The sequence below is a fragment of the Athene cunicularia genome (assembly GCF_003259725.1).
Source record: "Athene cunicularia isolate RWA chromosome 18 unlocalized genomic scaffold, athCun1 chr18_part1, whole genome shotgun sequence".
Taxonomy (NCBI): Eukaryota; Metazoa; Chordata; class Aves; order Strigiformes; family Strigidae; genus Athene; species Athene cunicularia.
In genome coordinates, this window is record NW_020799123.1 from 6,620,020 (window position 1) to 6,633,474 (window position 13,455).

A 13,455-nucleotide genomic window follows, 5' to 3' on the forward strand; every position below is an offset into this window, starting at 1 on the left:
CCCAAAATCCTCTACTGCTTGTGAGGTCCTTTGAGAGAATCACAGCAGAAAGTGTTTATTTCCATCATAAAGATCTGTTTTAATATTTTAACATAAATCAAGCTGCGCTTTATGGCGATAATAAATTTGTTGGCAGAAACTGCCTTTGCAGCCTGAGGCGGCGGAGCAATTCAATTTGTTTGGTTTTAAGTGTAAAGAGCCGTAATTGAGAAGGGGAAAGTACAGATGTTTTAATTGAGTTTGCAGCTACCGCCCAGAGTCGCAGGAGGCTAATAGAGAAGAAGAGGTGAGGGTCTCCATTAGCCTCCCCGCTTCCCATTTCTCCTTGGCCTGCAGCCCCATCAGTCACAGCCGTCCCCGCCAGGAAGAGCTGCTGAGTGCACACACGAGAAGAGGAAAGGGGGGGGGGGAAAAGAAGCCAGACTAAACCAGATGTATAATGTGCATTTTATTGGTTTTAATCCCATTTTTTGAAACCTAATTACAGTCAGGACAAGCATCACGTGAGAATCTGTAATAATGAAGTGTTAGTGTTGATAATGGCCAAATAAAAATAGACTCATTCGTGATGGGTGAGAGGAGGGAGCTCCTGCCCTGCACCGAGCCAGGGACACCCAGTGTCCCCCCGGCCAGCGCTGGCTCCGCTGAGCCATCCCCTTCCCGCTTTCTCCAGTAATTTTTAAGGCATTGTTGTCATGTTTTATATGAAAAATGTTCTCTCTACTGTAGAGCTTCTTTCTGTTAATCACCCCGATTCCTCAGACAGATTTGTTTTGCTGCTGTGCAAGGACAGCGGGTGTCTGGGAGTTTGTGGTTATTTATTTAAGAAGCACTCGTGCTCCTTGGGGACCAGAGTCCTTCTCGGTAAGGTACCCCAGCAAAGGCTGGGGCCAGCACGTGAGCCCTCACTGTGCCACGGCCTCCAAAACCCGGATGGAAGCAGCTCTTAGAAGTCACTGCCAGAGTGTGCTGAGCAGGAGAGGTGGGCGCCCCGGCCAGGGAGAGAAGGCACATCTTTAAGTGTAAGAGATTGCAGAAGAGGGTGTGCCAGGCAGGGTTCCCTGCCTGCTCCCACCCCAGGCAAAGCAGGCAGGAGGGCACCCTGCCTCAAACAGGGGCAGGAAGGGAGGGAGACCAAGGGCAACCCCAACAGGGGAAGGGAGGAGAGGAGATGAACTAACTGCAAACAGCCCCATTCGCTGGCTGGCAATGAAATGTGAAGGCAAGAGATTGAAATGGGCACTTGAAGGGAGGGAGGCTGAGCCAAGTGCCTTGCAAAGCATGGGCAGCCAGCACCACAGGAAAGGCCTCAGCCCCCTCCATAAACCCCCACCTGTGCACTTGTGCACAGGAACAGCCCCCGCCGCCTCTCCAGCTTCCCAAAGGCTCATCAGCATTAAATTCCTCCCTCCGGCTCTGCCCAGCTCCCCGCTGCCTCGCAGGTGGCTCCAAGCTCTGCTGCCCCATGAATTTGTCCTTCAACCCACCTTTTCCTGAGACACCTGCCACATCAGCTTCCCTGGGGCACTTGGGGATGTTTAAACTCACCAGCGAGGGCTGCCAATTCCTGTTTAGGATCAAGCTGGAGAGGAGGCAAACAGTCCCCCCCAGATCCTCTCCAAGCAGCTTCGCAAGGACACACTGGCGGTGCTCAGGCTTGAGAGGTGCAGGGTTTTGCTTTAAAAGCCATGAAGTGTTTTTATACAGCTCCAGGTACTTGCATATTCCCCCAGGAGGAGCACTTCAGGTCATATGGAAACCAGAAAGTCCTACTTGAAAACAGGGCTTGATTAAAAAGAGCTGCAGTTCAAAGCTTGCTTTAGCGAGCAGTGACACTTAATACTGCAGCAAGTGCAGAGGGCAAGAGGATCTAACAGAAGTGACATGCACCTGGCTTTGAACTGGCTTTAATAAGGGGGTTTAAAATATTTCAGGTGAAAACTTTTAAGTTCTTCCTTTTGTTAGAAAACCCACGATCTTTGCCCAAGGGCCTCAGAGCACAGGACCCAGTGTTTGTCACCATGTGGTGTTAGAGTGACCCCCAGAAGCAGAGACTCACCCAGAGCACTGGCCACCCAAGGTAACAGGCAGCCTAATTCTCAGATAAGTTGAGCAGGACCAGCCCAAAGCCCACCACAACCCCGTGCAGAAAGAGAAAAGGGGGGGATTCAAGCCCAGCTCCAGCAGGGTTTCAGTTTTCGCTCTGCCGCAGCGCTGGGGAGCTCTGCTCCTGCAGGCAGGCAGAGCTAAGCCAGGGCACCGCCGCTTCCTCCTGGCACCAGCCTGCTCCCTTGAGTTAACACCCACCTTGTTTCAAGGCTCATTACCCAGCGCAGGAGGCTGGAAAAGCATCGGTGTGCACAGCCAGAGCTCTTGCCGGCCTCCCGCGTGTGGGGACTGGGTAATTAGCAGCTCCCCAGCCCACATCAATCCTGACCACTGGAGTCAGGGTCTGGCTGTTGTACCAGCCCCGTGCAAAGGTGGGACAGGGAGAAGGGCTCTGCCAGCTGCATGCAGGAGCCGAGGGATGCAAGGCTGCAGTTTCCTTTCCAGGGGTCAAGAGCTGTGTCTCTGCATGCATAGGGGCATTGCTCTGTCCGGCTGGGGCTGCCACAGCACAGGAACAGGATGAGAAGTGTGAATGTAAACTCCTGGGCTGGAGAAATCCATCTCTAAGCAAAAGATCCCAGGCAATCCATGGTGCACAAACAGGTTAATGCCTCTAGAAAAAGAAAATGTAACAGAGCACAAAATTGTTTTCCTCTGAATTAGGTCTATTCCCACCCTATTTTCTTCCCTCAGCTGGCACAGGAGGTTGGTTTGAAGGGGTCTCAGCAAAAGGAAGAGACTCAGTTCTCCCAAACTCCTGCCAGATTCTGCACAGCACGTCCCTGTCTTTGGGAGAAGGGACATTCAGCCGATTAGTGTAGTGAGCAGCCAAGGCTGTCTGCTCTCTTGTGTGCCGAGACCTGCAGCACACAGAGAGCCACTGTAGGGACAGAGAAAGTGCTGCTCCAACAGAGCTGCAGGCTGAAATGGCTGGACACTGGTTAATCGTGCAGGCTGCCAAGGGCTCAGCCCCATGGCTTTGGATAGCAGGTCTGAGAACCAGGATTGTAACAAGGCTAAATCCACTCCATCCACACCCAAAACGGAGTGAAGAAAGTCTGTGTACAGGTCTAACCTGTGCCACCAAGCCGACGGCCTGGAAATTTCCCTTCATATTGCCTCTCCCCCACTCCACAGTCCCAGAGTGGGAGCTGAAATGCTGAAGTCTCAGGAGCCCAGGAGGGAGCATGCTGCTACCCCCACATCAGAGTTTTGACTCGCTCAGGACAATGTTCGCAGTCACAAACACAAAGCAAGAAAAGCCCCATATGAGCACGAACACAATCCAGAAGGTGTGCCGGAAAGGGGAGAGGTGCTTGTTAACCGTCCCGCTGCCGAAAACCAACTGAGTGTCCTTCCGACTGCAGTATGCCAGGAAGGCTGGAATGAGATACTGGATCCCATTGCCAGCGTAGGCTCCCGTGATCCCCACCAAGGACTCCAGGTCGTGGGTGCAAAAAGCTACCAGCACTGGGGGAATCAGCGTGATGGCAGGAAAGACAATCCTATCCACCACCCATGGGTAGGTCCCCCCTTCTCTGTGGAAAAGGGTCTTCCAGTTGTTGCGCAGGGTCACTGCGATGATGGGGAAGTTGGTGCTGATGGTGAAGACGGGGAAGAGGCCCAGGAAGTAACGAATGAAGGCAACGCTGATGATCTTGCAGTTGGTGAAGTTGAGTGTGTACATGTCCATGAGGGTGTCATTGCGGAAGCAGTAAATGGCAGTGAAGGACAGGAGGCTGTAGAAAGCCAGGATCAGGATGTAATCAAGCAGCACGAGCTTGTTGACATGTTTCTTCTTGGAGATGGGTGTGATGAGGGACGGCAGGGAGTGCTGGCACATGAAGGAGTAGACGCACACCCCAAAGAGATTGCGGATGCCCGACAGCTGGGCCATGGACGGGTGGCCTTCAGCTTGGCCTCTGCTGATGCGGATAAGGGCCAGAATAATCATGAGGATGAAAGCTGGAGAAAGAGAAGGTTTCAGGTCAAACCCAGGTCTGCACTCCCCACGACCCTCCTCCCATCGGCACCGGCAGGCTTGGCACCAGCGCTCCCTCCTGCTCCACGTCTCCTTATCTCTGGGGAAGGTGGTACAGCAAAGGCAAGGCACACAGGAATTAATCATGACTTGCTTTCAGTGCTAGTCAGCAGATACGGGAATGGGCTCAGGACTGCCTTTGGCAGGCATCTCCCTCCAGTCTCCTTCCTGCAGGGACTCACCCTCCCACCCCGATAGCAAACGGTTGCTCCGGGCCCTTCAGAAGTGTAACGCTAACACGGCTGGCTGAGCCCCTCGCCCTCAAGGGTCTCAGACCATGGATGCCTCTGCCACGCATCTTGGCTAATTATCACCATATAAAAATGGCTTAGAGACGTTTGAGCTTTGACCTCTAAAGGAAGAAATGATTAAACCTGGGTGCAGTCAACCCCAGTAATACTCCTACACAGTTGCAATTGGACTAATGTTTCCAAGACCTCACCTACACACACAGGCAAATGCAGGGGAGCAGCAGCTACTACCAAGCTTTCCTGTCCCTGTGATCTGTCGGGCATGATAGAGCAAGAACTAGCCAGCCATTTCCCAGGCAGGAGGAACAGGCTGTCTGTAGTTAATCCCAGGGTGGAGAAGCCAGTCTGGAAGGGACTAAAGGAGCACTGAAAGACTGCTATTAAAATTTATCACTTCTAGGCACAAAGTCTGCTTGTCTACCCTTCACTTATGTCAGGGAAAAGCCTAACAACATTTTACAAAGCTTATCACAAAAAGCAATGTGCTATAGACAAAAATGAATTGAAGAGATTGGGCTAATGCCCTTATTTACTCTGCTGGTGGAAATCTGAGCCAGAAGCAGTTACTGCTAGGCTGTTATTCCTAGCATGGCACATAAAACCAGCAGAAAACTAATTCTAGTGTCACAGAAATCACATCAACCTGGGAAAGATGATCATCAGCTGCTGGAGTTAACAAGGAACAGGGGAAAAAACCCTGCCTGGCAGGGCAGCAAGCAGCAAGATTTACAGTCTGGTGCTGGCAGTAGATGGGCCACCGTGGCTTGCACAGAACTGTCTCCTGCACTGGTTTGAGGCATCAGAGCAGAGCCATGAGTTATCAGATAATGAAAAAAAATAACAAAATGCTGAGACTACTACTATGGACAACTTTGAATGTCATAAATATAAATACAGAGGAATTAAACAGAGCGGTGCATAGTTGTGTGGCCAAGCCCACAGGAGGCTGGCCACCGGCGCTGTGAGCTGTGCAGGCTCGCAGTGGGGTGACAAGGACACTGGCTTGCTCTGTGCTCAGCACTGCTCTGCCTGACACAGGCTGGAGGTGGGAAACCCTGACAGAGTCGGGACCAGGAAAGGTACTTACAGACCAGTTGGTGAGTGCTGCCTCTTCTGTTCCCAGTGAGACCAGATTAACCTTAACTGAACATTGCCTCCCGCACACCCTTGGCATTCTCCAAAATCCAGCTTCTCCTCTCACAGCAATCCTCCTTTTCCTCCTGCAGCAAACACCAGCTACGTGCTGAGCGCTTACCAAGACACACACCGCATTTCATCTCGTGCTGCCTCAGGAAGCCTCTTGCTTCCAACTGTTTCCCAGTGACACGGCAAGTCTAACAGCTCTCCACAACCACTGGACTGATGACAGCAGATCCATTCCTTCACAGCACCATGGGGGCCAGGGCACTTTGGGAGTGCCAGGCTCTATTACCCCAAGAGCAGTCACAGAAGGATACAGAAAGCAACAGCTCATTTTTCTGGGGGTGTGCAATTCCCCTCATCCTCACTCAAGTCAGCAGGTGAGGGGCACTGTGAACACAGGTACAGTTGTTGTGCCCCCGCCATTGCTCCCTGGGAGGGGAGATGTTTGCCAGCCCTATCTGCTACAGCAAGATAGCCAGGAAAAGCTGTGTTCCAGGTGGTGTGACATTGGCTGTGCTCCCCAGGGCTGCACAGGCTACAAGGAAGAGGAGAAGGTGCCCTGAGCAACAAGACAAACCAGGTTTGGCAGCTCTGGAAATACACTGAGCTGTTCCTTCCCTTCTCACTTGGGAGAGGGGGTCAGCCTCTACAGCCCAATCCTGAGCTGGTCCTGTACCTAGACTAGGTGTAACTGCAGAAGGCTCACACCTCTTCCCCTGCACACTCAACAGTAAATCTCCACCTACTCTGCTCAGCAGAGTGAGGAGTGACCTATTCCCATCCCCCAGACTCACTCTCACCATCGGCTCAAAGCCCTGCTTTCCTCACCAGCTAACAAGTTCAGGGAACTTCCAGGCTGGCACCCCGTCCTCAGAGTGTCTCTCCAGTTAGAGACCCACAGACTCTCCTCTGCCCCAACATGTGCTTTTCTGGCAGGGAGCAGTGAAGGAACAGAATTCCTGTGGATTCCCTAAATGATAGATAGAAGTCTTTGGCTTAAGCAGCTAGAATTTATAACCTTTGTTTATCCTAAAATGCTTCTTTCCGAAATCAAACGTATTAAAGTTACGAGGAGTGATGATCCAATTAGCACTGTTTCCAGCAAGGCAAGCTGTGCTGCCCCTGCCCCAGCACTGCTGCTCTGCAGAGGCACGATCCTTGAGAGAGGTGGTGCTGGGCAAACTGCAAACCTCCCCTGCACAATTCCAGTCCCAGAGCAGAGAACAGCAGCCCTGCCCCGATGGTTGTTTTCTCTCACTCCCTGTGGCTGCAGTCTCTCACTCCTGGAACTGGAGAGCTAAAACATTTGCATGCCAGATTCATCTGTCTGTCTGTGGGAAGAGGCAAACCCAAAAATGAAACTCAAACCTAGTTATGCTGGATGATAAATCAAGATGAAGAGAAGATGACAGGCTCTGACTGACATGCAGCTTTGAGCAGACAAGAGGCAGCACAGATCCTCAGGCACACACAAAGCTCCTACTTGCATCCTCCTCCACCTAGGACAGCAGGCTGAAGTCAAAGCCACACCACACTATTTAAAGTCACCCACAGTTGCCACATCAACTGCCCAATAGTGTTCCTTCACCACAAGGACCCTGGCAAAATCAGACATGGGTTTATAAAAGAGCCTTTGATCTGTTCCTCTACATGCAGGACAGAGGATATAAGCAACATGCTCCAGGGATGAAACACCTTCAAATTCCCTGACCAACAGCACCCTGAGCCACAAAGCCAGGTGGGCAGCAATGCTCTCATGGATTGTTAGTACATTATGTGAAAACTTTGTTTTAAGCCCTGCTGTATACAAGTGCTTAAAATACAATCAAGCGTTTTGCTTGTCCTGATTTTTCAACAGTGTCAGACCCACTCCAAACCCACACCCCACAGACAGGCTTGGCAGTCAGCAAGACACTTCTTGTCTCATTGTCTCTCTTCTAGATGTCTGAGCATCATTTTTACTGAAGGATGTAAGTGTGGCTGTGGAAAAAAAAAAAGAGGGAGTATGCCATAAAGGAAAAGTTGTGATGAATCTCATCACAACTGTCAAACTGCCTCCCCTACAGACACCTCCTCTCACTCTTTGAGGAGCAAACACTGAGTCTTCTCAAAGCAGACTCCGCAGACAGCTACTGCTGCCTGTCCTGCTCAGCTCAGGAGGTGTTGATTCAGGTGGGGCAGCTCTGCTATGGTCCTTGCAGGTGGAAGAAGGATGAATATGGATGAGCACACATCCATATAAGAGCACTTTGGGAAATATGAGAGTCTGGGGATATTAAAAAATAAATTTTTGTGAACTTTGATAGAAGCATAACAGACCTGCAGAGGAGCAGTGAAGAAAATTTAGCCATTCTAAGTTAAGGATTGTTTTGCAGAGTCAGAGCAAACACCTTTGTAAATAAAAAATACTGCTTTGTACATGAACTTCATCTCTCTGTAGAAAAGCTATTGCAGAAAAAAAAAAGTCATCCAAGGCTAAAACATGTTTTTTCCCCTATCATGGTAGGTTCCTGGAAGATGAACTGATGCTCAGAATGAGTTTCTGTCTTAACCCTCCCTTGCATCCCTGGCAAGACACTACATTTTTGAGATGTTTCACCTGGTGCCCCACTTCTATCTCTCTATTGGCATATGGAAAATAAGAGAGAAGATCATGAACTGAGCCACACTGGGAAACAGGAAGGAGAGAGAGATGCTCTACCATGTAATTCAGAAAGAGGTGGCTTGACAAGGGGGAAGCAAACTCAGGTTCTGCAGGCCTGTGACACTGGATAGCCTCTGTGACCACAAGAAGGAGGGCTAGGGACAGATGTTGCCTCCCAGGTTCAACAGTGAACTTCAGCCTTCAAAATACTGGTTCCAGATAAACAAGGATGATTTTAGTGGCTTTAGAAAGCATGGGGACAGACAGCCACAAGCTAGGGATGAGTCAAAGCCTTACTGGGAGGAAAAAATAGAACAGAACAAAGGTTACATGGCAACCACCAATACGCTGAGTCAGAAAGGTAAAGTCAGAGGGAAGAACAGTCTTGCACACCCATTCACCACAGCTCTCCAACTCTGTCCCTACTCTCACTCCTCCTTCCACAAGGAAAGCCTGGCGAGAACATCACCGTACCCACCTGCCACCCCCTCCCAGGGGTCTGGAGAGGCAGTGGCGTGCAGGCACTCCACTCTGCTCCCCACGGAGTGGTCCACACCTGGCTGCTCGCCTACCCCAGCCACGGCCATTTGTTTAAGCAGGCGCCACGTTGTGCTGCTGACACATTTGTGGCAGGGCCATCCGTCACCAGCGGCTGACGGTGTGACAGAGCTTTCTTGTTGAAGCGGAGAATCAATATGCCAGGAAATAATGATAATGAATCACCCTTTCACAACGCATGCCACTTGCTTTCCTTTTCATACATTAGGTGGCATGAAGGATTCCAAGAGGAAGATGTTTTCATGAGCTTCCTGAGCCCATTCTCTTTGGAAGGAAGAAGCTCTCTCCTCACTTTAACCTTGACCCTGGTCCTCCATCAAGCCAAAACATAGCAGACCACTCAAAGCGAGAAACAGATCTCATTCAGTTTGGTAAGCAGTTCTTTCAGGAGAAAGGGCATACATAAAAGAGCATCTCCTCTGCACATGCTGAACAGCACAGCATCATGTCAAGACAGTCCTACCTTCTGAATCCCTACCCAACACTTGTGTTGTCTGCTTCACTACTGAGGTCTTTCTAGGATGCTGGTGCCCCCCCTCAGAGCCAGTTGCCTTCCATCAGTGTTTTGGGGCAGTTTAAGAGCTCACTGCAACTCTGGAACTGCCAGGCATTATGGATGCTGTGGCATTTAAAGTATTAAAGCATGGTTAGAGTTCACCATGCTGGCAGAATAAAGTATCTGAAATTAAAACACTGATTCTTAAATTTAAAACTCAGCTACCCAGTTTTTCCTGCAGAAGCTTTATCCTGTCACTTGTTCATGACTTCCAACTCTCTGTAAACTCCAGAGCAGCAATTAATAAATTTCTTCAGCCTTCAGGGGAGGTTTCCATATGAAATGACAGTAAAGACATAACACGAAAACCAGGTTTGCTCCATCAGATGTGGGAGCTGGAGTAGTTAAGGATCAGCTTTGGTAACCACAGACCCTAAAACGCTGTCTCTATGAAGATGAAGGATTTATGATTGCAAAGACTGTGGGGCAGGAAGATGTATACATTCATAGAAGACAGTAATTCTCTGGAGACAGATGTCAGAAGAAGAGAAGGAAAATTACCTCCCAAAAGAAAGGTAAGAACAAGAGTTGTGGGACATCAGTGTGGCTCCTTCCTCTAACAGAGAGAAGGGACTTGCATGGACAATGTTACCCTCCCTGCCCCAAAGCCTAAGGCAGGGGACTGTTGCTCATACAGCAGGGGAATTAGCCACATGTTGAGCAGGTTAAGATCACAGAAGTGTGATGCAGCTTACCAGGAAGGCAAGAAAAATCCTCTCAGGCACCTCCACTCTCCCTGCCATCTTACCCACTCTGCCAGGTTTGGCTAGCTCCTGCTGCAACTGTCTCAGACACTACTGCTGCCCTGGCCTTGGGCTGTTTCCTTTACAAAGGGAAACTATTAAAAAGTACCACCAGGACTTTTTGGCTGTCCAAAGCAGTTCAGCAGGGCTTCTCTGCTGTAAAGGCATCATTTCCCTGCTTTTCTTCATCATCAGGAGCAGGGTTTGCTGCACAATAACCAAAATTTAGAAGTAGCTTCCCCTACCATGGTAACAACTCTGGCTGTGGAACGGGTAGAGCTGCCCTCTCGCACTCTACATCAGTTGGTCTCCACAGACATCTGCACACCAGCAACAGTTCACAGGGTGAAAAACGGCTCTGCACTCTGGTGTTTATCACGGATGCTTTATCTCAACATATGGGAAGGAAAGAAAAGCCAGCGAGGCTTGTTTTCTTCTGGTGGAAAATTACCCGTGTAGTTTATTGTCCTCTCTCCTCCGGTCACCTCTGGCAGAAGCACCATAAAGCCTCTGCAACTGTGACTTGGCTCTGAGCTCTGCTGTTGACTTGGTCTATTAGCTTTGACAGTCACTTCTCTCTCCACGGGAGAATTTACTCCTCTGTGAGAAGGGAATAACACACACGTTGGTGTTACCATGAGCCTGAGCTAGGGCTGTACATGCTTTGGAAAGCACTATGTGCAGAGCACTTGTCCCATGAAATCCAGGTGCTCTGCAGCCTGAGCCACACCTTCCCCATCCTGCTTTTGGCCCTACCCAGCAAAGTTTTTATCATCTTGTTCCAACAACACACACTCTGAAAACCTGTGTGGGCACCAGCATCAGGACCCTTTTGCAGGGCTGAACATTACATGCCCTTTCACTTTCAGCTTCCCTCTTCCAGCTCTCAGACTCATCAGTTTGTCTCCTGCTGCCTGGATAAAGTGCTCTTTTCAGGAACGTCAACTCCTCAGGCAGGATCTCAGTGGTCCTGTCCAGCACTGCATGTCACTTTCCATCTGCATTCGAAGCTAACAAGGCTCTTTCACTCACACAGGCACTACTTCACCCCACTGCCCCCAAAACCAGCACTGAAACGAGCTCCTCAGATGACAACTCTAAAAGCAGACATGACAGAAGCACAGCCTTTTAACTAACTCTTCATAAATATATTCACTTCTTAGTGAATTATTTACCCTGGGCTCTGGCAGCAGGTTTCTCTGCTCCAAAATGGATGCGAGAACATGAAGTCACTTTGTTGAAGAAGCTTATCTGAATGAACATGCAACAGCGTCCTGATTTACAGTTCAATTCCCTCTTCCTTGCCACTCCCACGTGCCCTGCTCTGTGAAAGGAAAGGGACAGAGATTGAAGTGGTCCCTCCTTAAGGTGTTTGCAGAAAGCTCCATTTCTGACGTCGAAAAGAGGCTACCTTGAGGAACGTAGACACTGGCAGACAAATCTCTCTGCAGGAGACTAGAAAGAGAGGACTTCAGATAAGTGTCACCCCCTCCTATATCAGCCTCCTCTATAATTCTCTGTGCAGCTGAAAGGACACAGCAGAGTGACTCTGGGTTTCTGCACTGATTCAGCTCCAGCAGGGCTGGTTAAGCCTGCTAAGGATGGCAGCAACAGTTACTGCAGCAGCTGAAACCTGCTCAAAGTGAGACCAGTCCTCTCCAGAGAAGTGCTGGGGAGTCTTGTAAAGAGCAGGGTTCTGGAGGAGAGCAGAACTACCAGAGAAGTTAGTAGATATTGAAGGTCAGCCTCACCAGCATGCTCTGGAGAGCCCTTTCCAAGTTTCTTCCCTAGAAACCTTCTACCAAGTATCCTGGAAGGGGACGGGACAGAGAAAGATATTTACATAGATTTTCTTGCTGTTCTTGTCCATTTCCCCCTCCATCTTACTGGCCAGGGGAAAAAGCTAGGGGAGAGATTTTATTTCTGGACATACAATTGTGAGATCATAGTTTAGGCAGGGTTGGGAATGCTCTGTCTCAAGGGCCGCAGCTACTTCAGTAGATATGGTATGATCTGACTGTGCTACAGGGAGACAGAACTGAGCCTGCAGCAACCAAACCCAGAAGTTTATTCCTCTATAAAATGTCTCTTTATTAAAATACAATATTTTCTAATAACTACAATACAGCATCAAGAGCAGCACATGGAGCAAATGTCCCACATGGGAGACATTTGCCAGAGACTATTCAATAACAACAGTGATAATCATGCTACCAATGTCTTTAAAGCCAACAGTCCTCACCTATAGAGCTGGGCAGCTCAGGCTGAAACAGGCTGCAATTAATCGGGTTAGCTGCTTAATACACAATAGCCCGATGTTTGCTGCTGAGCTCCACCAAGCCCTGTCCTTTTGTTATCTTTCCTAATCCATATCCTTTCCCATGACGCTGCTAGATAGTTATTATCCAATATTATCCAATAATAAAGAGGTAGGGCTGTGTCCCAGCGAGCTGTGTCCTCTGTTTTGAGAAGTGCATTGGACTTGTCTGGCTCAGTCCTTTTTGCCATGCCGTGCCCTCCGGCAGCTCACCCCTAACACCACCCACTTGATCAGGATCTGAGAAAGGAGGGGAAAAATAAACAGCTAGATATTCAAGTCTCTTTAGGGAGCAATCCATCACCACCACAGATTTAAACCCTCCAGGAAAAAAGAGCCTGAAGTCCAAAGAACAGAACTGAAAATACCAACAGTTCTAATTTATTGATGGCTTAGTTGGTTTAGCCTTCTGCAGGAGACACCCTGTTCCAAGAACCTTGTAAGAGACTTGGAAAGAGGCTTTGAAACTGGTAAAGGACTTGGGCTAATAACAGTGCTACAGTTTTGTGAGGCTGAGGTGGAAGGGAGCTGAAAGGAAGGAATTACAGTTTGGGGAGGGAACCCTCCTCACCCCAAGGGGATGATTCATACTTACCTGGTCAACCAGTCTGGGCCCTGTCTCTGCACTTAATAGCATTGCTCACAAGCTGGGTGAGCCAGCAAGGTTTTATCCCTAACTCAATTCACTGTAAGCACTATTATTAGGATTTAAAACAAGTGATTTTTCCCAACTAGCCCTTTCTTCCATGGAAGCACATCAGACAGGCTCCCTGTCATGCCCCTTAGGGTGCCTGTGCTCAGTCTCCCAGGGCAGTTCAGGCCCAAGCAGAAGAGGGCTGACAAAGCAGCCAGAGGAGCTTTTACAGTTGGGAAAGGGACTAAAGCTGGTGTAGGCGAAGCCTTACACACCTGCCAGCTCTGAGAGAACAGAGATCTCTAAGCACAGATAAGGCCAGCAGTTCAAGCACCAACTGCTGCACTGAATTTAACCACTGGCACTCACCCATGCGAGGTACAAATCAGTTCTGCAGCCAAGTGTGTAAGCTGTTACTCTTCAGAAGACTGCCAACAGCTCGATGCCTCTGGAAGCCCT

General features: G+C 49.5%; 1 protein-coding gene across 3 annotated transcripts in view; it reads right to left on the minus strand.

Annotated features, from left to right (window-relative positions):
- TMEM104 (transmembrane protein 104) overlaps positions 1-13,455 on the minus strand; it is a 52,738-nt gene that overhangs the window by 9,212 nt on the left and 30,071 nt on the right. The window contains exons 9-10 of one of the 3 annotated variants that reach the window (XR_003399661.1): positions 3,185-4,074; positions 109-2,722 (exon numbers count right to left, since the gene is read on the minus strand). Coding sequence is in view for 1 of the 3 variants with exons in the window: in XM_026861095.1 (XP_026716896.1) it covers positions 3,314-4,074 (761 nt within the window). In the remaining 2 variants the exon portion in view is untranslated. Of the gene's footprint in view, positions 1-108; positions 4,075-13,455 lie in introns of those variants that run through there. The other 2 variants (XR_003399662.1, XM_026861095.1) reach the window with 2 other exon arrangements.